A 26,558-nucleotide genomic window follows, 5' to 3' on the forward strand; every position below is an offset into this window, starting at 1 on the left:
GGGCTGTCACTGTGGAATCCCGTGTTGACAGATGGCTGCCTGGACACCGTGTCTTGTAAGACTTCGCTCCTCGGGTGTGGCCTGCCGCCCAGCAACACGGACATCTCTCGAGAGCTGGTTAGAACCGCGCCCTTTCTGTTCCTACTCCAGACCTTCTGGATAAGAATCTGTAGTTAAACAAGATCCCCAAGGAATTTGGTTGCACGCTAAAAGTCTGAGAGGCACTGGTGTAAGGATTATTCAGGTCAATACTTTAAATGGAAAGCATAAAATGCCTGGTGGCTCCTGGGGAGCAGTGCTTGAGACGGACTAGATTCTAGAAAGGGATTGGCTTCTTGGCACTCAGTTCCGGGCACTGGCGTGAAGTGGCACCGGTTCTACCAGCAGAGGCCTGGGGAAAGGGGTGGGGCGCAAAGGGAGCAAGGAGAGCGAAGGCAGCTTCGGTCCCAGTCCGAAGTCCCACAGTCCCCTGGGCTGGTGTCTGCAGGACAGCTCCATCTTTTCTTGCATAGGAAATTGAGGTGTTTGGCATGAGGTGGCCTCGTGCTGGTTCAGACTTGGACCAGAGCACATCCTGTGAGTCTCTGCATTCCCTAAAGGTGTCCTATTGGCTGCTGTAACCAGACGGACGGTGGGTGCTCCGTCAGTGTTTATGGTTGGATTTGGGCTTCAGTGACTGTGTTGTGCCTTCTCACACCTCTCCAGTCAGCTCTGCGTACGATGCCACCACTTTAACAGAAATAATTCTGTCTCCACACAAGTCTGGGACCTGAGCTGGAAGCAGATGCTTAACCTACTGAACCACCCAGGCTTCCTGGTTTCAGCTCACATTTGGAGACACAAGCTCACAATGATTCTGCGCTCGCATGTGACTGACTCCTCTGTCATGTCCTTTAGTGTGGTCACTTAGGGTAATGTTACACAGAGCTGGTGGAGAGCTACCTACCAGACCACAGGGCCCACAAGAGGATTTGCGCACATTCCAATCAACAACCCACTACTTGCCGCAAAGCTCTTGCACTGGAAGGTGTGCTCTGGTTTTCCATTATCCAAGTCTTATCATTTCTAGCATCAAAGAATACAGACCAGTTAATCACCAAGGAGTAAAAATAAATTACCTCACCTTTAGGTGATTTGCTGTTTGGGTGATTTAGCACGTCTTACCTCTAGAGGAAAAGCACAGTGGGGCTGGTTGGTTCACAGTGGAAATGGTTCATGCTTCCAAGGAGACCCAAGTTATTGCAAAGAGGCATTCATTGTAGATTGATGACATTCCTGTTCGGAGGTTTAGGGGAAGTTTCTTCCAATTCATCGCTCTGAATGTGATCCTATTTCTTAAGGAATCCAGGGAAACTTTGATTATGCAAAATATTGTGGAAATAGGGTTTTCCAGATAAGGTAGGCAGTCATCTGGGTTTAGCCCAAGTTGACAATCTATTTTAATTGCTTTCTTGGACTTTCTTGTCTTCACAAGTATAGGGCAGTGAGTGTACTTTGGCTGTTTCTTTGTCAGAAAGTTGAAAGAGTCATTCATTCATTTGTTAAACTATGCATTTATTCTTTCTAACAAATACCTATTACATTAATAGGGAGCTCTGGGCTGGGGGCCCACCACATGGCGGTCAAAAGATGGGTAGTCTAACGGTCTAATGGAAGCCAACAGAACTGTGTTCAGACCACAATACCGCCCCCGAACAACCATGTGATCCCAGGCAAGGTCTTCCTTCTCTCTGACTCAATTTCTTACCAGGAAAATGGGGCCCAAGATCTCTAATATTTAGCTTGCCAACGACATTTGAGGATTATAAAGCATAAAACACTTAAAAACTGCAGTTCTCTATGAATGGTCCTGTTATTTGATGACTGAGAATCTTGTCTTGCTTTAGGAAAATCATTCTAAATGGCCCAAACCATTATATCAGTTTAAGGGATGAAGTCATTTCTATGTGGACTCTATATTGTATTAATAATAACATTTTGAGGCAAAGACTATCTGCTTCAGTTCCTTCCTTTCACAAATTAGAAAACCAAGTCCTCGAGAGGTGGGCTGACCTGCTCAACTGATTCTGTTAACAGATAAACTGAGGCATATTAAACATTTCGAGAGTTTATTTGAGCAAGTTGATTCAAATTGGGCAGCATCCAATCTAGCCGATAGGAAAAGAGCCAGCTGCACGACGTTGAATGAAAAATGAAAGACTTTTATAGACTGAGGGGAGCAGGAACAAGGGAATTATATTAAGCAAAAAGCAGGTTGGTTACTGTCTAGTTATTTTCCTTTAGCGGATGGAAGGGGTCCCTCAGGCAGATCACCTAACTAGGGCTCGTCAGGAGACTCCTGACTGACTGGTATCAGACTCCATTTCTGGGAGAGTTGAAACTCTAAGAAAGTTAACTCTGGACTCAGTGACCTGGGGTTTAGAATCAGCGCCTTCATTCTGGGCCCACTGTCTTGTTTTTAACAACACAGAGAGCTGGGACTAGAGCTCAGTCAGTCCTGCTCCTCTGACCAAGTCTTATCGCTCAGATTGTGTCCCTTACCTACATAGGATGACACTAGCTGACAGTAACAGTAGCCTGTCCACTAAAATTGGGCTGTAACTTCTCTCCACTTGAATCCGTCTTCAAGGAAGAATCACTGTCCCTTCAATCCATTTCCAATAACTGTTGATTTTTTCTTCCTATTTGAGCTGATGTGGCAGCAAGAATTTTGGCCCGCATTGTCTCTGCCCTCTGATGTCATGCTTGTCATGCTTGTTATATTAATTGGAAAAGGGGATGTTGCAGATACAGTCAAGGTCACTAAGCAGCTGGCCTTAAGATAGGGAGATTATCTGATATTATCCAGGTGGGCTGAAAGTAATCACATGAGCCCTGAAAAGCAGAAAAGGAAGCCAGAAGAGGAGATCAGAGAGATGCAGCAAAAGACAAAGATGGAAGATGCCGACCACGAGAGAGTCCCATGTACGCTCGTCGGCTTGAAGACAAAGGGGGTCAGGTGTCAAGAAACTGGGGATGACCGTGCTCTAACCTCAAGGAACTGAATTCCGTCAACAGCCTGAAATGAGCTTGTAAATGGGATCTTCTGCAGAGTCTCTAGGGAAGACCCCAGGCTGGCCCAACCCAGATTTCAGCTTTGGGAGGCCCTGAGCAGAGGACCCCGTTGAGCCACTCTTTGCTGGGGACCCACAGTGAGATCCTACATGGGTGTCCCTTTAAAAGGTTTTTACGTTTTTCTTTTATCTTTGTCATTGACTTTAAAAAATATATTTTTAAAGATTTTATTTATTTATTTGACAGAGAGAGAGGGAATACAAGCAAGAGAAGCGGGAGTGGGAGAGGGAGAAGCAGGCTCCCCGCTGAGCAGAGGGCCTAATTTGTGGGCTCGATCCTGTGATCCCGGGATCATGACCTGAGCTGAAGGAAGACACTTAACCGACTGAGCCATCCAGGAGCCCAGACACCATTTACTTTTAAAAGAAAGCTCCAACAGGGACATCTTTTCTTGTGGTTAGTCTCTTTCTTCTAAAAGTTCAGTATAAGGAAAATGTTTTATTTATCATTCCAGTGAGCTGGCTCCCACACAACTGAGGTTTTATTGCGCTAGCCTCTTAAAGGACCGAAAACCACCATCCCATGCTCAAGGAGGCACCACGCCTGCCCATTGACAATACCTGTCCCATCTGTGAACGCTTGTGCTGTATGAAGATTTCAAACTTTAGCATAATCTGTGTATCTTGGGTTTTTAACCATAATGTCACAGTTGGTGGATAGAGCCGAGAGATGAAATGCTTCCTTTATTTTCCATTGTATTTTCTCCAGATCCTTCCAGGAGGATGCTCAGAGCTTCCCCAGACATTTGCGCTGCAGACATTGCAGGGGGTAGAAGACGAGACCGTTAATATTTGGAGTTTCATCATCGCTGGGGAAACAGTGTTTCATTTCATAATTAAGAAATGATGTCTTGGGCGCCTGGGTGGCTCACTGGGTTAAGCCGCTGCCTTTGGCTCAGGTCATGATCTCAGGGTCCTGGGATGGAGTCCCGCATCGGGCTCTCTGCTCAGCAGGGTGTCTGCTTCCTCCTCTCTCTCTCTCTGCCTGCCTCTCTGCCTACTGTGATCTCTGTCAAATAAATAAATAAAATCTTAAAAAAAAAAAAAAGAAATGATGTCTGAACTGAATTTAACAGAGAAAACTTGATTAGGACATTATTTTGCTTGTGAGTTGATGTAGCAAACTCGAGTGGGTATAGAGTGTCAAAATGAAAGAATGATCTGGTGAGACAGATGGAGATCATGACCTGAGCCGAAGGCAATGGCTTAACCCATTGAGCCACCCAGGCACCCCGACAACACGTAATTTTAATCAGTTGATTTCAGCTTCTCATTTGTCACACCTTTATCAGTCCTGTCAGCACAAAGCAAAACAACCGGAACAATTCATTTCTTCTTCTCTTGTTAGTTTACCACATATGTGCCAGGTGTATGAGGCTGGCAGTCCAGAGGCCCCAGTTAATCAGGAAAATAGAGGAGGCAGTGTCAGTCAGTGGTTATGAACTCAACTCAGGTGGGGTAAAAACCACTTTGGGTTCTGGCTTCAACCATAAGACCTTCAGTCCTTTAGGGTTACCACGGGGATTAAATGAGATGGGTATATAGCGCATAGTATCCTCTAAGACTAAATAAATGTGAGGGTTTCTAGTCATTTGTATTAGCTCCAAGACCAGCCCGGTGGACGTATGGGTCCCTGCCCAGCAGCCTTGAGTACAACTTCCGTTAGGATCGTATGCAGAAGGGGCAATGGCACTGGGATTGCCTAGCCTGTGCTGAGGAGACAGATTGCACAGTGGTGCCCTCGGCTTGCCAGTTTGTAGGGCGCCGGAGTAGCGCTGCATTGTTTTGGATTGGCTAGACATCGTATTACACTTGGTATTGCTCATTTGAGGCACAACCTTTATGGCTATGCGGCTGCTCAGTTTCTGCAAGGAGTTTCCATACCGTGTTCACCTTTTCTTTCTTTTTAAATTTAATATGTTATTTATTTATTTGACAGAGAGAGAGTATAAGCAGGGGGAACAACAGGCAGAGGGATAGGGAGAAGCAGACTCCTGCTGAGCAGAGAGCCTGATGATGCGGGGCTCAGTCCCAGGACCCCGGGATCATGACCCAAGCTGAAGGCAGATGCTTAACGACTAAGCCACCCAGGCACCCCTGTGTTCACCTTTTCTTTTTCAATATGTTGGGGCTTAAAAAAAAATACACTTCTCTACTTAAAAACAAAACAAAACCTGCTCTATTCAAGTGTGATTGACATACAAAAGCTGTATGTACTTCATGCATACAACAACTTCATCAGTCTGGGGATAAATATACACCGGTGGAATCATCACCACACCTAGGTCATTAACATATCCATCACCTCCAAAAGTTTCCTCCCACCTTCCTTATTTATTGTTATTGTAATGATAACACTTCACATAAGACCTACCTTCTTGGTACAACACAATACAGTGGTGTTAACTATGGCTACTGTGCCTACAGTAGGTCTCCAGGAGTTATTCACCTTCAATTTCATCACTCTTCTGTAATTAGTTCTTTATTGTAGCCAGAAGAGGGCACTGTTGCTTTACCCAAATTCTGCACTGTGGCCTGCAGGGAGTTGCATCTGTGTCCTGTGCTACAGTGTCTCATTCCTGGCTTTGTTGGGGGTGGAATTTCATTTCATAGGTGCCCAGCAGGGAAATAAACAAAACAAAACAAAACAAAACAAAACCACCTCTTGTCTGTAGCTGGACATATATAAAAACTTGATACTTGATGAACTTTAATAATTTTTGAAATCATGCAAAATTGTGTATGGGATTTAAAAAAATGCACAAGTGCAACTGAGAAAATGCGTTCTTTGAAACTGATTAAGGTTTCAACTTTCTGCAACCACTGTCTGAAAAATTAGAGTGCAATTTGGTGTTTCTGCTCATTTTTGGCGTCATTAGGGACCCGGAAAAGACAGAAGAAACTGACTGACAGTTTTGGGAAACTCTGGGATGTTTCCTCCTACTGTGGCAAAATTCATAATCTGAAAATAGAAGTCTTTGTTAAGAGCAAGGAGGGCGCAGTGTTGACACTCACCCCCTACTTCTGCCTATGAAGTCTGCCTTTTCCTTTCTTGGCGAATAATGCCATTATGAACCACTTTACCATTTTTAACAGGCCGGTTTTTTATGAGGCAATAATGGCTTTATTTATAATCCTTGGGTGAAAAATGGCAATTGAAGAAGACCATTTCACAACCCAGGCGGTCTGCATTCTCGTGGTTCTCTTCCAGACTAGCAGTCTAATAAGGGTGACAGAAATTGAGCTCTGCTTTGGCCTATGTTTATGTTCTTTTCCCCCTACTCCTCTCATGTTTCTGTATATGTGATTTCTTTCCATGGCTTCAGAGTTGGAACAAGAGACATTTGAAATGCAAATTCAAGTATGCTGATGGCAAGCCAAGCCTACAACAGTGTAAAATCACAGTTTAGGCTGAAAAAAAAAATCTAGTGGAACTGGAGAATATCCCCAGCACCAAGTATTAATATGATGCCTATAAATCAATATTTGCCGGGTGAATGATTGATTGGCCCAATGAAACCACTGACTTCTGAAGATAATTGTGAGTATGACAACTGATTTATAACTATTTGAATGTACATGATTTTTTAAAAAGAGTCACCATTTCTACCTGATACTTAAATATTTTCAGGTATCCTCAGATAAGGGAATAGCAAGTCTTTCAACTTTACTTCGGATTTTATAGTGAATGCTTTCCAAAATTACTCATGAGGGTAAAGGAAATTTGTGTACATGTGTGTATGTGAGTGTATATTCTTGCTCAGCTGTATTTTCAAAGCACACTCAACAGCAGTTCTCTGTTTTCTTCGTACTGGTAATGTTAACTTACGGCTTCTTGTTTTTTGTTGTTGTTTTTTTTCTTCCAGACTCCTGTCCCAGCTGAACTCTGTGCAGTGAGTAAATTCTGTGCTCACAAAGGGCCATAAAACCCTTTTAATATTCATTTGAAGGTACAAGCTCTTGGACCACAAAGGTCCCTTCTTCTGGTCCCTTCTTCATGCCCAGGCATGCTCAGGGACTTGGCTTCCTGCCCTGGAAGCAAGGCATATAGGCCAAACAAAACCCTCATTTTCACTGCTTGAAACAACGGGTCAATTCTTGAATGTAATTACTTAGTACAAATTAAGAGTTTAGATCCAGGAGCCTTGGGGCACTCAAAGATTATGGAAAATAGGGGAGTGGGGAATGGTTTCAGGTGTTCCTGGGTTGTAAAAAGCCACACCCCACACAGCCTGGTGTGATCTGATACATGTGAGAGAGGGTTTACCAAGTATACCCCACAAGATCTTCAGGGCAGGAAAAAGTAGGAGCCTGTGTTCTATCCATGCTTGATGTTGGCCAGGTGATCTTCTAAATATAGCTAGCTGCTTCCTTTTATAATGAGTGACTTCTTCCATACGTTTCCCTTTGCAGCAGCTTCGTTTCTTAAGGTAGTGGAGAGTAAGGAGTTATTTGACAGACCCCGTATAAAACATGAAGAGTGTACCAGTAAGAGATACAAGGAGGCACAAAGGCATATCCAATGAACTAGAGCTTTTAGTGCACGAGCTGTCAGGTTCCTGGGTGTGCAAGAAGAGCAGAGCCTCAAATACAGACTTCAAAGAGAGTCTGTAATTTCATTCAAGACAGAAAGTGCCCCTTAAGCCACTGCCACTGGGGAAATGTAGAAACTGAAACTTTGATAGAGTCAAGTCACTTGATACAAGTCACTTTTATTGGGAAGGGTTACGAGAACAAACTATGGGGTTGTAGGAATACCATTCTCCTTAAACAGCTTAGGAAGGAATCAGAAAAGCAGGTATTACGCAGCCTTCTCCACAAGCCGGCCACTGTTCTCTGTGCTTTACATATGCTAGTTTATTTAATCAGCAAAACAATGCTTTGAGCTAGGTGCTCAGAGGACCTCAGTAGGCAAACTGGGAAACTAAGGCACCAAGATACTACAATACTTGCCCCTCAAGCATCCAGCTAGGGCGCGGAGGAGCAGAAATTCCAGCTTGATTCTAGTCTCTGCCCTTAACCATTTAACTGCTAAAAATCAGATACTATGTGGATCTAGAAAGACTGGACCCGGAATGCTAAATGGCATTACCTCCAAATGGTGGGTTTACAGTTAATTTTCGTTTACCTTTCTGCCCTCCCCCCCAATTTCTACCACATATTGTTTTTATAATGAGAGCAAAAATAATAAATGATGCTTTAAAATTCTGACCCTCAAATCGATCACCTTGAAGATCACTATGCTGAAGGGCCCAGGAGTAGACACATCCCTCGTTGCTCCCTTCGCTAAGTAACACCAAGTAAAAGTCACTCAGATGTATCCCTCTGCAGTCCTGTAAGCTGTCAACAATCGGTCTACTCCGTGCAATGTCACCCGGGGCCCTGGGAGAGGATGGGCAGTGTCTCAAAGGAAGAGTGAATTTCCCCCTGTAACAGTTCCGAATGGAGTTCAACCGGATGCCCTGCAAAGCTTTGAATGGACACAAATTCACGTTCACACATGACTTTCTAGTAAAAGTCATAATACAGGGGCACCTCTGGGTGGCTCAGTCGGTTGAGTGACTGACTCTTGGTTTCGGTTCAGGTCACGATCTCAGGGTGGTGGGATGGAGCCTAGCTCAGCGTGGAGGCTGCTGCTAGAGCGTCTCTCTCCCTCTGCACCTCCCCAACGTGCAGGTGCTTGCATAGGTGTACCCATGCTCACTTGCTCTCACTCTCTCTCTCTAATAAATAATTAGATCTTTAAAAAATAAAAGAGGCATAACACAAAAGTCCACTATTTGTATAGATCAACCATGAACAATTGGAATTTGAAATTAAAAAGTAATACTATAGTCCAACATAATTCACAAAATACGTGTAACACACATATGCCGGATGTAGGAAGCAACTGAAATTTTAAGATATGACCCTGTCAATTTGGATACAATTTTATTAATATTCTCAAGGTTTATCATAACAAATGTTTAACACAAATACGGTTGAAAAGACATAAATGCAGAGGCAGCAAATCAAAATTTAGGAAACTATCAGCTCAGACTTCTTGTTCATTCCCAGAGAAAAACAACTGTTAGCTTCTGATACGGACTACCTTACTCTTTATTTTTCCTTGTCTTTTTAATAAGTAGCCAGACTTTAAAGTCCTCTCTTTTTGAAAGTAAGTGGCTTGCTGGTAGGAGCTGAGGTCTCATTTCTCTAGGTTTGTAGCTCTGTTAGGAGGAAGTGTGGACGTGGACACTCTGCTGAGTCCCCTGACTCCTCCCGTGAGACTGAAGGACTTCTCCCAGCTGATGGGATGCTGGCTGCAGAAGGCGCTCTGCCACCTCCCCTCCTTAGAACTGAGAACTCTGGGGAAGAGTGCTGCCTTGACTGAGGCCTGGTCCCTTTCCTGGGTGGTGTTGCAACTAGTTGATGCAGCCATATAAAACCTGGCCTTCTTGCTTGGACTGGGGACAACTCTGCAGGGTCATTTCTACTCCCAGGATTCCCATGGGGCCATCTAAGTCCTCAGCTGAGAACACATCCCGGCTAAACTCCCTTTGCCCATCCTGCTTCCCTCTGTTTCCTGGCACAGGTGTTGATCTCAAGACAAGTGCAGTGTCTGTCCATTTCCCAGCACAAACTTGACCCTGGGGGAGGAAGAGCATACGTCTTTCGTGGGCATTGGGGCCCTTGGCCACACTGACTCGACAGACCACAGCCTTGAAGCCCCTCTTAGAAATGAGGCGAGGAAGGAAAGCAGTGCCATTTTCCTCACACTGATTCAGGAAGTGGATCAAAGAACAAAGAAGACACTTGGAAGACTGGCAGGGAACACGTCTGAAATTCAGGGGAGGGCTTTGGGGGAACCACAGGAGGCAGGATGGCAGCTGCTTAGCCCACTGTTTGTTCTAATCCCCTGAGCTGTCCTGTCCCTGGTACCATGGTCGCACTGTGTTAATTAAATCATTCTCATTAATTCAGCCCGAGTGTAAATTAGGAAGGAATGAAGATAAATTAGGTTTGAAGGCAGCTAATACATTTAACCCCATGCTGCTTATTTTGCAGCCTAACAAAATAACGTTGTTAAGGGAGATAACAAGGCCAAAGCCTTGGGCACAGCTTCTTAATAGCATTAAAAATGAGACCTTGGTTTGGTGTCACAAGGCAGAGGCAAAGACCAGCTCCCGGGGGCCTATGGGAATGGGTTAACATCTTGAGTCGGTGGTGGTCACTGTCCCACACAGACCCATAGCATTTCCTGACTTGTTTATGACTGAGACATCGACTATACGGATGCTTGTCCAGCTGGGTCACAGGTCTGTCTAGAGAGGCCTCCCTATACACATCCATGACTTGCTCACCTTCTCATCCTGTGAGGAGAGTGTAAGAATTACCTTTAGGCTTGCCTGAGAGATGCTGGGGTAATAGCAGTTTGAGTTACTGGGATCAGAAATAGGCTAACTTGCAAATCACTTTCAGCTGTGAAATAAACATTAGAAACCGCACACAGGCCTGTGGTTCAAGCGGACCAGTGCGGTTTGTAGAAGGTCACTGCAAGCACACACATTTTCCCCAAAATGCAAGTTTAGTTCCTCTATCTCTCAGCAGGAAAATGTTTTCCACTTTTATACCCTCCGGAAGCTCATTTTTCCCTCTGCCTCATGTTGCTTATCTCCCTGAGGCAGATGAAGCCAATGTCTGCGGTCACTGAATGCAATTCAAGATTTCCCAAAGCTACAGCTTTTTTCCCCCTCCTCTTTCTTGAAGCACAGAACAGAGGAGGAAAATGGCAAAAGCCAATGTCCAGAGGAAACCCCCCCCCCATCCCTTAGCAGAGTCCCCAGCAAGGAGAAACAAACGTTACTGTCACCAGAGTTAAGGACGCAGCAGTTTCCAAGTGGTGAAGATGCAACAGAACCAGATTGCCTGTTCCTAACTCAGCGGCCTCCTATGACAAAGTCCCGAGCCAACCAACTGAGCTGTGTACATGTTTTATTTCTCAGCATCATCTACCTACAGTTCCACGTCGATTTGCTAGGTGACGAAGTAAGAGAGAACTACTTCTCCTTAGTGAGAAAACGTGTTGATCTCTTCGTTTAAACAGAGCATTTCCCCCAGAGGAAGACCCTGGCATCTAGTCTTCCAAAGCACCTGGGTTAGTTTGAGCCCACAACACAGACAAAGCCCTTCTAGGAGGCCCTGCCCTGATGGGCTTCTTCCCCCACCTTGCCACAGGCTACAGAAACAGGCTTTTTTTTTTTAAAGACAGATGTGCCCTAGCTCCACATTCCCACCTCCCTTCTTTTCAGCACCCATCTCTGGAATCTACAGCGCTTGCTCTACCTTTCCTCTTCTTGGCTCCTTTTATCCACACCTCCTTCAGGAAGGGGGTGGACTTGCCTAGCTCCTCTCTTCACCTGGCCAATCCCCAGATTCGCTGCACGTGATTCTCACCGTGAACCGATCCAACTGTCTCTGGCTTGTTAAGCAGTCTGGGGCCAAGAGTTTGCATCAAAAATTAAAATACGAAACAGATTTGTAAAGGCTCACGGTGAGGCGGACGAGTTAATGCTAACAAAGGACTTCAGAGGGCACTGTCTTTCTTTGCTTTCAAGGAGCGAAATTTCTCAGCGCACACCAGGAGGGAAGGCGGGGGCGGGGGGGGTGGTGTGGAGTGAGCTTAGAATAAAGAAGAGTCTTGGCAGTGTCTGGACAAGGTGAGCGCTAGGTGGAGGCTCCTCAGCCGGTTTGAATCATTTATCCATCTAGTGTTTAGAGGAAAGCTAGGAGGTGAGAGTGTTGGGGCAGGGAGAAAACTCTTCGGTGCATCCCTACTTGAGGTGCTTGCAGAACAGAGCCTCTGCTAAGGGGCCGTGTGACAATTCACATCTCCCTGGGCCTCGGTTTCCTAACGTGCAAAAGGAGATGGCAGCGGGGGGAGGGTGTCATCTCTACCGTTCCTTCATAGATTTTATTCCAAATATCTAAGAAAAACCAAACAGGCGTTTTAGGTCCCAGGAGAGATACAGCTCTCAGTGCAAAGATCAAAAATGGCTTTGGTCAAGAGTGATCGCCGTGCAAGATGATTTTTCGGATCGCCCTCCTTTCCCCAGGCACGCGACGCTTCAGACCCATGTGCTGGGCCATTGCTTTGCTGAACTCCAAACTAACACGACAGAGCGATAAAGACAGGAAGGGCCCAGTCCAGAGGATGACTGAGCTCTGTCGCTAGGGAGAGGGGGCGGCGGGGCCGCTCCTTTGAGGAGCTCGCTTTGAATCAAGCGCGGGCCGCGATTGGCTGCGAAGCACGTGGTGTGCGCCCCGCGGGACAGCGCCGCGCGGCTGCTTGCTCCCCGCGCGGTGGGGCAGAGTCCGGCCGCGGGTGCCGCACCCGCTGGGGCGGGGAGGCAGGACGCAGGGGAAACGTCAGGGGCTCGAGTCTCTCTGCCCCGCCGGCGAGAAGACCGAGGGCCTGGCTCTGCCCAACCTGCAGTGTCCCCGCAGTGACCAAATTCGTGCCCCTGCCCCTCTCCTCGCTCCAGGTGTTGCGCCCAGGGCGCGTGCGGCGGACCCCCAGCTCGCCCCTCGCTCCCCTATCCTAAGCATCTCGCGGACTCCGGTACCGCGTAGCGCGCGCCGGGCGCCTCCAGTGCCGAGGGTCTCTGAGCTCCGGGACTGTCCTTTAACCGTGCTGGGCCGGAGAGGCGCAGGCACTCGGACCTGGTCAAACTTGCTCTACTCGCGGTCCCTGAAGACTGCAGCTGCTAGTGGCTTAAGCACGGTGTCCGCTTTGTCTCTTTCCACTCTCCGCAGCCCCCCTCCCCCGCTTCCTCTCTCGATTAACTCCCCCGACACGCTCCTCTCCAGCTCTTCCCCGTCGCCGCCTCCTCCTCCTCCTTCTCCTCCTCCTCCTCGGCGGGCGGCATTCATGCGCTTCCTCCCTCCTTCCCCGGGTGTCACTCTGCATCCGCACCGTCTCCTCCCCCCTCCCCTCCCGCCGCGCCGCGCCGCTTATAGCCCGGCCCGCGGCCGCTGGGCGCAGACTGCTTGGGCAGCCAAAGAGGAGGCGGCGCGGCGGTGGCGCTGCGGAGACCGAGTCCAGACGCCAGGCGGCCGCCGGCGCGCACGAGCGCTTTCTAGCTCCCTCCCCGGAGTGCCCGGCCCGCCTCCTTGCGCGGCGCCGGCGGCCAAAGGCTCGCTTTCTTTACCCGAGACGCGTTCCGGGAGACGCTCCTCGGGTAGCGAGCGGAGTCCGCGGCGTGGGGGTCGCGAGGCGCTGTCCTCTCCCCGGCGGGCGCCCCATGCGCGCTCCTTTCGCCCAGGCAGTCGCCGCCGCTCTCCGGGGCTGAGACGTCCGCCTTATCGCCTCCCGCGCGGTGACCTAGGCGAGAACGCAGCTGGTCGTGCCTGACGCCGGTCGACGCCGCAGTAAGTTTCCCCCGCTGCCCCGGACCTGTTGCGGCCGCCGTGGCTTACCCCGGCCGCTCGGCCTGCGGGGGTGTGTTCGCCCCGGAGTCCGGAACTCCGACTTGGGCGGAGGTCGGAGAACTGTTCTCCGGGCGGAGACCTCGGTGGCCGCCGCTGCTCTCCCGCATCGTGCAGACGCTGGCGGTCGCCAGAGGGATCCCCTCTCGTCCGGCTTGCCGGCTCCCGGGCAGGCTTTGGGGATTCAGGGAGCCGAGCTGGGGAGGGATCAGTCTCCGTCCCCCGCCCAAAGCGGCGCTTCACTGCGGGTGGCTGTCGCTCTGCCTCGCACTTCGCAGCCCCCAAGGCCGGGCGCCCGGGATTGTCGGCCCACGTTGCACCCCACCCGGCACAGGGGCGCGCCGGAGCCCCGAGCACACACGCTTCGTGAGGGCACGTTCACGACGGCGGAATGTCTGTGGGGAATGAATGAAAACTATGAAAAATCAGTTTCTTCTCGTGCAAGTATTTGGCCTTTAGTGTGACACTATGAGTTTCAAAGGACAGGAATGGGTGGGCGTGGTGGAGACGAACCTTGAAACTTGAAACTTGTTGGGCTTGTAATTTCGTGTTGCCCGCACACGTACGGCCAGCGTGTTGAAGAGCCAGCGTGTTGAAGAGCGTTGCAAGTGTTACAGAGGGCTGTGTGGTTAGTTGGTTTTCTTGTTAACAGTGCCTTTCTAATGTCCTTACATTGTTATCAGTAAGGTAAGTTCCCCAGAAAGTCTGCCTCGTTTCTCCGTTGAGTGCGTTGAGACCAGGTTGAAAACGTTAAGATGTGACGGGAAGCAAAGTATTGGCAGCAGGGCTTGAGTAAGGAGCATTAAGTGAACTGAAGTTACTGTAGCGAGAAGCCGGTTTGATGTTCACGGTAATAGCAGCCCTTTCTCCATCTTCTTCTCTTCATACACACAGGTTAAGTATACATGTGCTTTTTTTTTTCTTTCCTTTTCTTTTCTTTTTTGGCTACTTACTTGGCATGCAGATATTTCTGTGGGGGCTTAAAAAATGCCAGAAGGGTGATTCATTTTATTTTATTTTTTTTTAAGATTTTTATTTATTTATTTTGAGAGAGAGACACACACACAAAGTGAGAGAGAGCATGAGAGGGGAGGTCAGAGGGTGAAGCAGACTCCCCATGGAGCTGGGAGCCCAATGTGGGACTTGATCCCAGGACTCTGGGACCATGACCTGAGCCGAAGGCAGTTGCTTAACCAACTGAGCCACCCAGGTGCCCCGGGTGATTCATTTTAGAAGGTGTGTTTAGTGACTGTATAAATAGCTTCTGCTGATATTTTGATGTTTGCATAGTTTTAAACAAGAAAGCAAGTCGTTTCCCTTGGGTCTTTAGGTTTACCTTTTATTTTAAGCAAGTACTGCTGTAGGAATTTGGGTTTTGCCTGTGACACGCTTCTCCATCTGGGTGGTATCTAGGATGACAGGCTAGCATCTTCCTTCTGGTTTTGTGGGCCAGGCTGGAAAAACGAAGAAGCATAAACACAGGAGGCATAGGGATGCAGGTCCTATATCCTCAGGTCTTCAAAAAAAACTGTTTCCTTACATGTAAGCCTTGTTGTGAATGTTGTTTTACCCTGTCTGGCATCTAAGGCACAGGGAAACATGTTCTGGGTCCCAGTGTGATTCAGTGTGCAGGCACTGTGGTGTCCTGTACCTGGTGCAGGGAGCCTCATTCTTCAGCTAGAGGTGCGTTCACTCTTAGCCTGAGACAAGGCAGCCTTTAAGGGTGCTTTGGAAGCATTAGCTTAAAAAAGAAAGCAGAACTACTCATTTGGAATGTTGGCAAGTTTCTATATGAGGTATCACAGTGTTCACAGCATCTTTTGAGGTTTAAGCTTAAAACCTTCCTCAAAATACTTCAGCATCAGGGATGCTGATCTGTGTTCTAAGCATTTGGGGACCTGGTGCATTCACATAGGTGGAGTTGGTGGTTCTCCGGAGCACTGGGCATGGTTCATGGTTCAGGTGGACTAGACTGGCTTTGCTTGAGGTAAGGGTGATGGGGGGGCACCTTACTGTTTGTCCTGTCTTCAAGTTGCTATGGACACTAAAGCTGTCTTCCTAACATTAGAGCCCTAGAACATTGTTACGGTCTTCCACTAAGCCCTGTTTACGCTAGTGAAAAGTTACATTCCAAAAGAAAAAAAACAAGTTGCATCACCTAATGCTCTGTGGCCCATGTGTCTGGGGCCCAGTTGGCACCTGCCTTTGTTGTGAGCTGTGCTGTGCCACAGCTGGTCAGGAAGGGCTGCTTGGTAGCTAGCCCCGGAATCCATGTAAAATCGCTCCTTTGAGTCTATTAGCAATTACTGCACTATAACCTAAAAAAATATATGTCTGAAGGATGGAAGGAAACAAGGCAGCGGTAGGTTTCAGCTGCCTGTAAAAACTAGCTGTTCTGTGTTTTGAAACAGATACTGTAACTTACACAGTTGTTTACCCTCCTGGCCTAAACAGCTTCCTTAGGAATCCTTTGACAGGCAGGTTCTTAGAGGCTTTAGTCTTTTGAAGTAACAGAAGGATAGGGTTAACAAAGAAAAAAGAAAAGCATGTGATCCAGTTTTTGAAGATAGGTGATAGGTATGTCCTATGTTTTTAACCTGTGGTTTATTTACCAAAGAAAGCCCAAGACAGCATTAGATTTTGCTATAATTTCAAAAGTACTTTAGTCAGCAAATAAATTCCAGGGTGGCCCTAAATTTACAGTGGCTGGCAACACACACACACACACACACACACACACACGCACGCACATATGCACATAGGTGTGAGTGCTTTTGATTTACATAAAGCAGGGTTTGCATTTTGAACTCCTTCTATGCACGTGCCAGTGTTTGCAGGTACACAAGAATGGTCCTGGTCCTGCACTGTAGAAGCGAAAGAGAGGGATGGATAGATCCTTTGTTCTTGCAACCAGTTTTCCAAGAATTGATATAAAGCAGGAAGAACAGAAAAACAGCAGTGATGACTATGCTACTCAAAATAGTCTTCCTTTTATGTGTGCAAATCCTCGTTTTGGAAGCTGTCCAGAGCAAGAAAGATAGGTGGTGACTACGACCAGAATCTGTTCTGTGTTTCCATAAAAGCCTGCTGATCAATATATGGTAATGTTCATACTAGTGCCTTTTGAGGACTCTGGCGTGGTAGAATTTTCTGGTTACAAGTCATTTGTGACATTTCAGTAAAGACCTGATTATGGAAGAAGATGGCCTAAGCCTATGATTTTAAGGTTCCATTGCCCATTTACTGTGATACACAGGGAGAGTGGATCTTACTAAAGGAATTCTTAATGGAATTAATTAGTAGGTATTTGTTTTACACATGGCTTTATGTTGCATGGGACATAAAAGCTGGTGCCCGGCCTGGCGTTACGAGACCTGGAAGCCCAGCATTTTAAGTGGCCCACAGTGAATCAGCTGGACAAGGGCAGGGAGCTGTGAGAGTGAGACCTCCCTCCTCTTGGGATATGCTGGTTTACATTCTCAAGGACTTCAATATCCTGGAAGTCGGCAGTCAGGTTTTCCAAGATGAACCTGCTTGCAAGCAGCGATTTCTTTTCTTTTCTTTTTTTTTTTTTTAAAACGTGTTCAAATAGCTCAGCAGTGTTACAGTGAATGCCTTTCCTTATAGGTGCTTGTCTCTGACTTTGTACAGGCCCGGCTATCCATTATTCCGAGCGGTAGGCGGCAAAGTGTTCTGTTTTTTCTGTTCACAGAAATTTGTTTGGCTTTGTTCTGCCGTTCTGAACATCAGGAGTATCAGTTCAATGGTTTGGTTTGTTTTGTTTTTGTTTCAGGAGTGGAAACAAAATGTCAGTCAGTGTGCATGAGAACCGCAAGTCCAGGGCCAGCAGTGGCTCCATTAACATCTACCTGTTTCACAAGTCTTCCTACGCGGACAGTGTCCTCACACACTTGAACCTTTTACGCCAGCAGCGCCTCTTCACGGATGTCCTTCTCCATGCTGGGAACAGGACCTTCCCCTGTCACCGGGCAGTGTTGGCTGCATGTAGCCGCTACTTTGAAGCCATGTTCAGCGGCGGTCTGAAAGAGAGCCAGGACAGTGAGGTCAACTTCGACAACTCCATCCACCCCGAAGTTCTGGAGCTGCTGCTCGACTATGCGTACTCCTCCCGGGTCATCATCAATGAAGAAAACGCAGAATCGCTTCTGGAAGCTGGCGACATGCTGGAGTTTCAGGACATCCGGGATGCGTGCGCTGAGTTCCTGGAAAAGAATCTGCATCCCACCAACTGCCTGGGCATGCTGCTGCTCTCCGACGCACACCAGTGCACGAAGCTGTACGAGCTGTCCTGGAGAATGTGTCTCAGCAATTTCCAGACCATCAGGAAGAACGAAGATTTCCTCCAGCTGCCCCAGGACATGGTAGTGCAACTCTTGTCCAGTGAAGAGCTGGAGACAGAAGATGAAAGGCTTGTGTACGAGTCTGCAATTAACTGGATCAGCTACGACCTGAAGAAGCGCTATTGCTACCTCCCAGAGCTGTTGCAGACAGTGAGGCTGGCTCTCCTGCCAGCCATTTATCTCATGGAGAACGTGGCCATGGAGGAACTCATTACCAAGCAGAGAAAGAGCAAGGAGATCGTGGAAGAGGCCATCAGGTGCAAACTAAAAATCCTGCAGAATGACGGCGTGGTAACCAGCCTCTGTGCCCGGCCTCGGAAGACTGGCCATGCTCTCTTCCTCTTGGGTGGGCAGACCTTCATGTGCGACAAGCTGTATCTGGTAGACCAGAAGGCCAAAGAGATCATTCCCAAGGCTGACATCCCCAGCCCAAGAAAAGAGTTCAGTGCATGTGCAATTGGCTGCAAAGTGTACATTACCGGGGGGCGGGGGTCTGAAAACGGAGTCTCAAAAGATGTCTGGGTTTATGATACCCTGCATGAAGAGTGGTCCAAAGCTGCCCCCATGCTGGTGGCCAGGTTCGGCCACGGCTCTGCTGAACTGAAGCACTGCCTGTATGTGGTTGGGGGGCACACAGCTGCAACGGGCTGTCTCCCAGCCTCCCCCTCAGTCTCCCTAAAGCAAGTAGAACACTATGACCCCACGACCAACAAATGGACCATGGTGGCCCCCCTCAGAGAAGGCGTTAGCAATGCGGCTGTGGTGAGCGCCAAGCTCAAGCTGTTTGCTTTCGGAGGTACCAGCGTCAGTCATGACAAGCTCCCTAAGGTTCAGTGTTATGATCAGTGCGAGAACAGGTGGACAGTCCCAGCCACCTGTCCCCAGCCCTGGCGTTACACAGCGGCAGCGGTGCTGGGGAACCAGATTTTTATTATGGGGGGAGACACGGAGTTCTCTGCCTGCTCTGCTTACAAATTCAACAGTGAGACTTACCAGTGGACCAAGGTGGGAGATGTGACAGCCAAGCGCATGAGCTGTCACGCTGTGGCGTCCGGAAACAAGCTCTATGTGGTGGGCGGGTACTTCGGCATTCAGCGCTGCAAAACTTTGGACTGTTACGACCCGACATTAGACGTGTGGAACAGCATCACCACAGTCCCATACTCGCTGATTCCTACCGCATTTGTCAGCACCTGGAAGCATCTGCCTTCTTAGACGGCCGTACCTTGTCGAGAAGAGGAGTGTGAGGTAAGAAGTCCGTGTGGCTGGAAATAGGCGTGTCATTAAGCTACCTGTGGAGACCGAGATGTGATCATTGTAACTCAGCCCATAGAAGTAGGTCCACAGAATCTTTAAGAGAATTTGCACCCCAGAACTGAGCACACTTGTGTTGCCCACAGCTGCAACCCCCCACCCCTCAGAAAAGGGTGGCCCATCCCAGAGATTTGATTTCATTTGGTCCAGGTGGGTCCCAGGCATATCAGTATGTTTAGGAAGCTTTCTAGTGATTCAGATAGGACAGCCGAGTGGAGAACCCCTACCTGGGGTTAATAATGCCAGCTAATGTTGACGGAGCCCTCCCTGCCTGCCTGGAGCCAGGCCACATGTCTCACACGGATCATTTCATGTGATCCTGACAACAGCCTCGTGAGATATCATTACTAGAGCATTTTATAGATGAAAACAACTGATGCATACAGAGGTTAAGTCAGTTGCCCAAGTCATGGTGCTTTGGAGGTGAAAGAGTTGGTCAAGAAATCAACCTAGGCACTGGAGCTTCGGGTTGAACTGCTCCTTAAGAAACCAGAGAGCCTCATATCCATCTCAGCCCAGGAGATAATTTATTGATATTCAAATTTAGATCCCTCCAACCCTTTCTGGAATGAAGTAGGGTGTAAAAAACTGAAAGCTTGGGGTGCCTGGGTGGCTCAGTGGGTTAAAGCCTTGCCTTCGCCTCAGGTCACGATCCCAGGGTCCTGGGATCGAGCGCCGCATTGGGCTCTCTGCTCGACGGGAGCCTTCTTCCTCCTCTCTCTCTGCCTACTTGTGATCTCTGCCTGTCAAATTAAAAAAACAAAAACAAAAACTGAAAGCTTAAGTTTATCCCTGGTTTGTTCCTTCCCAGATTCTTTATTGCATATTTAAAGATTTTTTTCCTGGGGCGGGGGGGTAGGCCCCTTTTCGGACATTGACTAACCAACCTCAGAGGGAAATCAAGGTCTTTCCTTGTAAAAGTTGCACCTGCATTGTATAAATTTGTCAGATGCGTGGCATGCTGAGACCTCTAGACGGCCTTCCACTGCAGCCTTTCAGAGTTAATCAGACAGGCTGACCCTATTGTCAGGGCTAACAAAAGTTGTCTTTCTGTGTCATATATCTGAGTCCATAATGGTCGCCTTGTGTACTTACGAGTATATAATACTCTTGGCTCAAATAATTAATAGGCCCACACAGTTCAGTGTTCGCGAAGCTAATGGTGCTTTGCTGCCCTTAAGCATTTTTAGTATTGGCCCCAGGAACCACTTAAGCATTTCTGAGTGTAGCACACGGGACGTGGAATGTGTTGGTTTGTTTTGGTTGGTAATGCATGGGCTTATTACTAATAATAAGAGAATAAAATGAAAACTTGGGTTTTGGAGGAAGTAATATGAAAACTTGCTCATTACCTGGAGACTTTGACTTAGTACATTTCACTTAGTACATTTCACATTCTGGGAGAGGATTTTCAGAGGGGAAAAAAGGAAATCTAGGGGTCTTTGGGAACTAAGCAAAGAGGGGTTTTGACACATTTGTCTTGTCTTTCCACCTTTCTTACAGCTCCTTTTCAAACACCGCTAAAGTTGGCCTCACTGTTATGATTCATCTTTCTGGTTTTTTCATTGGTTCAGTTGTCTCCTCTAGCCTCTAACAGTTAGTACGGTTCTTGGTAATAGAATGTAACCTTGGAATGAAACTCCCTCAAAGATGCTGGAACAGTCAGAAACCTCCTGTGGGGAGCGACCGGGCTGACAGCGTCCCACACCAAACTGGTTTTTGCAGCCTTGCTGGCATCTCAGTAATCCTGAGTAAACAAATGTTCTGAACGTTGTTATTTCATCTGCGATATGATGTGTGACTCACCTCTAAAGCAGGTTTAAAGAACCTTCTGGGCAAAAGCATCAATTAAGAGCACACTGAATTCGGTCTTAGCCCAGAACTGACTGTATTTGCATAGGAGAGCCTGAAAAATTGCCAGTGATGGTGGTGGTACCTCAGAATGGTCACTGGCAGATGGGCTGGCCCCTTTGGAGCAAGGTAAGGAAGCAGAGGCAGGAAGCGACCGCATGTGCATTCTGGTTCGGGGTTCGAAACTGGACTCTGGACCATCCTGGACTTCAGCTCTGTCCTTTGTCCAATGACTGATTTAAATCTGGCTTCTCCGAGCTCAGTCCTGGTTCGGACTTGGGAGAATTGATAGATGAGGGGAGAAAGGGGGAGAAAAGTACCTTGCTCTGAGGTTTCTTTCCTCCTCCATTGGAGACCCCAGCCAGCCATGGAATTAGCTCTGTGTGTGGCAGGAAAGTGAGGCTTCTTTGATTATCATCTGCTTGTTATCTTCGTTCTTCATTGTTGGTGCCTCCTTTGGCAGGCCAGAGGATGTTGGCAAACACTTGAATTCGCCCTGTCCTGGGTGTTTGAACCTAATCGCACACTTCCGGTCCCTGGGAACCGAGCAAATAAAGTGTTAGGTCACATGGGAAACACCACCTCCCCGCCCTGGGTGCTGCCAGCCAGTGGAACACAGAGCAACGGAATTCAGCCGGTTCGCTTTCACAAAGGGTGGGGTGGTTCTGACCAAAGCCTGTCTTGCGGTTTCTGATAGGGAGCGTGTTGGTTTAAGTTTCCAGAGTTTTCTGCACACAAGAGAGTGTTAAAACACTTCAGCGGGATAGAGTGACTTTAAAAGAGGAGCTGTGCGGGTATTGGCCCTAAGCTGCGGAACCTTCCGGGGATGTCTCTTTGATCTGAAATGTAGGTGCTAACCGAATTAATATGGTGTTAACAAGAAGTTTCCTTAAGTTCTAAAAGCTCATTCACCAGGGGGATTTTAACTGTCTCCTGCTGCTCTGTCAGTGGGTGGGAAGGACAGAAAGGAAATTACTTTTGATTACTCTCCCATTTTCATGGCGCTGTGTGGCCCCAACTTGACAGCATTTGGATCTTGGATGTGCCTGTTTCTTCCCCTAGAGTCTGTCTGTCTTTCTTTCTTTTTCCTGTTTGTGTATGTACCATCACGAAATTTCATATTCTTACAATTACAAAATGCATTCTTTTGGCCTAATGTTGATATATAGGTTCCTGGGAGGTTGGGGGTGGGAGAGTGACACTGTAGTCTAAGGAATGCCTTGCAAGCTTGAATCACGGTTCAGAAACTGCCAAAAGAAACAACTAATGAAATGAATCAGACTTCTGGACACACAAAAGCGAGAAGAATTCAATGCAAGTAACAAGCGGCCCCTCCTGAATTCCCTTTGTCTCCACTTAGAGTTAGCAGCAGGGATGAGATTCCTACACTAGGGCTGGAAATGTGCTCTAGGAACAGATAGGGTGAATGCTGGAGAGACAGGCTCTCTGCAGAATTTCCCTGTATCAAAAATAGACCCACAGAAGAGAAAGGTGGGTCGCGTGGGGAAACACCCACTCTCGTGAAATGTGCAGGCTTTGTGGTTAGAGCACCTTGAATTTCTATTCATGCGTGGTGTCGGCGGATTCTGCAGATAATAACTGCGTACCATAGCTGGTGTCTCCCAAGTACGGACTGATGAACTTGGAGAATAAACTCTCCAGCCTTGGGCCGTGGAGGCCTGCAATGTTGTCGTGTGAAAGGAAGCGAGACTGATTTCTGCCATAATGAATAGTAGAGATGCATTTCGATAAGAGGATTAATATGTCTGCCTTCTATATGGTGAATAAATTGACTTTGGAGTCCTTTATGGTAAATGGGCCAAAGAGGTTTTGCACAGGAATCTTGTTTTGACCCTCCAGTGATTGCTTCCCAGTGGTTGTTTAACCACAATGAAGGATGAATGTTGGCAGCAGAAGGTGACAACTCCTAGCAGCACCTAGACGTAGAAGTTTGCATTTGCATGCATATATGTATATGTATATATATGTGTATATATATATATATATAAAGAGAGAGAGAGATTGAAGGTTTAGTAGAGCAATGAAGATTTTTTCTTTGGACACCATTTCTGTGGAGCCAATCCTCTCTATCTGTACACGCACATGGATGCCCTTAATTTTTGCACACTTGCTACTGAACGTGTAATTAAGATTTTTAGAAGCATTATTGACCAGCTCTGTCCTGATTTTAATTTTCTTTTTTTAAATTTCAAGGCTATTAATGAGTCTTTTTTTTCCTTCTGTTTTAGCTCGCTCCATCACTTGGTGAGACAAAATGAGCTTTCTACTTTGGAGAGGCCGAATTTAATGAAGAGAGAGAAAAGAAGAAGGAAAAGAAGTTGCTACAAGACTCCTGATACAATGCATTGCACCTTGTAAATTCTCTAACTGGACATGAAGGAGGGGGTGGGGGAGGGGCGGGATTTTCAGTGCAAGTAGCACATGGTTTAAATATGAATGAACGAACCTGTGATCTAGTCCTTGTCTTGTAATTGTGGATTAATGTCAGCGTTAATCAGCCCCTCAAAGGGAGAGAAAAGCCGGCTCTTTTCCCTTGCTGTACCATATTCAGCATTTGATTTCCATGGGCTCCACCATTTATGTGTAAAATTTGAAATGGTTGTCACCTCTCTGAGGAGCAAGCCCGAAGCCTCCACACCAGCTGCTGTTGGAGATTGAAAGCCCAACTGTGGGGCCAGGCGGGAAGCTGGCTTGGCTGGCCACAGAGTGAGGACTGCTGGACTCTCCGCTAATCTCTGAGGGGTTGAGCTCCCCAGGAAGGTTCTGAACAATGGGGACGTTGTTGGTAGGCGTTTGGTAGATGTTCTTTTCTATTTATAAGTGACTTTAAACTTTCCCTTGGCTGTTAAGAAATTTGTCGTAGATTTAGCTATTTATTGTTTGACGCCTGCATGCTGAAACGATGCTTACGATTGTCTTCACCTGTATGGGTGTGTGAATGGTTGTATGTTTTGCACAATTTTGTGGCTGTTGTGAAGTGCTTTGCTGCACAAAAATGAAAACTTGGGTGTTACAATTTGGAGCATAACTGGAGGGTGGGTTGGGAAGGGAGTACAAGACAGAAACAGATTACATCCTAGACGTAGAGAAAGCGTGGAGGTCGCTTTTCTTGGACTCACTAACTTGTAATGGGGTTTCATGGGGTCTGGTATGCTGATGGCTCATGGGGTGAGGGAAAGCTTCACTGCCCTGTTCCTGTCTGAGTCACACGCTTCAATCTCAGCTACTGAAATTTGGAAAGGACCAAGTCGCTTTGCAGTTCTTTTCTTTGTGTAATATCCTGAAATCCTGGAAAATTCTATGGAATAGTTCTGTATATAGGGCACAGGTTAAAGGCAGTGTCCAAAGTTTATTTATTTATTTATTACCCTGTGAGAATGCTTCGCCATACCCGCAGCTAACAGGAAAAAGCTGAGTTGTCACAGACGTCAATGAATTCACTCACCAGATTTGCTTGAACCCGGTGGATTCATTGTTCTCTCTTCTTGATGCACGATTTAGCAAGTATTAGGAGTTCTCCAAGACCATATTCACGTTGGGACAGTGTATACCTTCAGTGCTCCCCCTTGGGTAAGTCTCTAAGAAAGAACTCTTTGGTGCGCCAAAGTGGCCCATTTGGCCAGGAAACACCAAAGAATGATGAGCAGTGGCCCCTGTTGAGAGGTGTTCCGGGATCGTTGGGAATCTGTTGTGAATACATTCTTTGCTAGTTTGAGCGCTTGTTTCCTAACCGTGTGCCGTGATAGGTATTAGTGCTAGACTCAGTTATCTGTTTGCTCAGAGGTGTCTGGGGAAGACCAGAGTTTGCAACTCAAACACCGCTTTCATCGATGTTTCTCACATTACCGTAGTTTAGAAAATAGAGCTTAAGACCGATAACAACCTTTTACATTGTGAGTGTGTTTGCATTGTCTAGTGACAGATAAATCCTTAACATTTCTCTTTACCTGAATACTTTAGACTAATTGTACATACCCATTCGTGCCATGAGTAAGTGGGCTATAGCTGGACCAAAATAAATGAGCCGTTGGAATAATAGCATCACAATACTTTTCCAGCAGTCAGTCCCTCTCTCCTAGATGTGTTCTAAGCAATGCAAATGTCTGATTGTACCCCGGCGGCATCGCGATGGCGTTATATTGTAGCAAAGCTATGGCTCTCTAGTTTATAATGCAAATCTGCCGAGATGTGTGTGTGTGTCACTGCGTGACTTCTGAAAGCAGGGTGAATTTTCTGCAGCTGTTTCAAAGTTGTGGTCTGTCCTTGGATCCTCTATTAATTATTGTGTGCGAGCCAGAGGGAGCCGTGGTCAGGGTGGGCCCCCAGCCTGCAGGGAACTTTCTGGACTCCCGCTCTTTGAATTGATGTAGGCATTTGGGCTCACTACTTGACCATTCTCACCCTGTGAAACGTCCCCCACTTTGAAGCAAATACAATTCACAGCACAGTGCACACAAAAACCTTGGCATAAGACAGAGAAGGTTCTTCTTATTCTGTGGGCTGGTTGCTGTGGAAACCGATAACAAAGGGCAGCCTTCCACTTCTGGTATAATTGTGTAGCCCCCTTTTCTCTGGGCTTGACACCTGTCTGAATAAGAGTGATTAGAGCTGAATAATATCCCTCTCTTGGCTATTGAATATGTGGTTCACGTACAAAACTCTGTGTAAGTTGAAGTAAAGTGTTCATGTTCATATGTGCTTGTTTGCTACTACTACATTTTTGAGGTTTTGTAAAACTGTTATTTTTTTTTTCACAATGTGAAACTGAAGGTCAAATAAATTATTAGAGATTTTCTCTTCATTGTGTGTGTGAGTCTTTATTTTTATACGACATCATTTAATCTGCCGAAAACTGGTGCCTTCTGTAGTTTAATGAACATGAGGATCATTGCAGATATTTTCTGAACGTGTTTATCTCCCCTTCTAGTCACATACATTCAGGAAAGCGGTTTTGCCTGTTGAATAATTAAAATTTTTGGCTGTGTAGGAGGTTTCCTGAAGCAGTGTGGAACACCTTAGTTCTGAGTTATTCATAGCTTGGAATATAAAAAATCACCTACCATGTGATGGTAAGACAGCACAGGTAGTATACGGAAGGAATTTAGTTTTTAGCGTCCTTGTGTGGGTTATATTTTGAGAGGGAAGCTGCGAGAGGAGGGGAGGGGCAGGAGTGCAATCCCCTTTTCATCTGACATGCCTTAGCAATCATTGAAATACGTGGGAATCTATGCATATATTTTCCCTGTCACGGCATAGAAAACCCCAAGTTTAACCCCTCTGATACACATAGCTCCTTCCAAGGTGAAAGCCACCGTCCTGGCTGGCCCAGGGTAAATATGATCACTTCCTGTCACAAGAAGATGCTCCTTTATCGCTTGGGTTGGGCCCCTTGCTCTTTTTTAATGTGTAGAGCAATGTCAGGCGTAGTCTT

At 47.0% G+C, this 26,558-nt stretch overlaps 1 protein-coding gene across 1 annotated transcript; it reads left to right on the forward strand.

Moving 5' to 3' along the window:
* The first annotated feature begins 12,988 nt into the window (after positions 1-12,988).
* Positions 12,989-25,928, forward strand: ENC1 (ectodermal-neural cortex 1). The gene is made up of 3 exons (XM_004766864.2): positions 12,989-13,523; positions 17,374-19,189; positions 23,356-25,928. The coding sequence occupies exon 2, from the start codon at positions 17,387-17,389 to the stop codon at positions 19,154-19,156; it is 1,770 nt and encodes a 589-aa protein (XP_004766921.1). The 5' UTR covers positions 12,989-13,523; positions 17,374-17,386; the 3' UTR covers positions 19,157-19,189; positions 23,356-25,928.
* Positions 25,929-26,558: the final 630 nt, after the last annotated feature.

This window comes from Mustela putorius, unplaced genomic scaffold, assembly GCF_011764305.1.
Source record: "Mustela putorius furo isolate JIRA1106 unplaced genomic scaffold, ASM1176430v1.1 tig00537350_pilon_pilon_pilon, whole genome shotgun sequence".
NCBI lineage: Eukaryota > Metazoa > Chordata > Mammalia > Carnivora > Mustelidae > Mustela > Mustela putorius.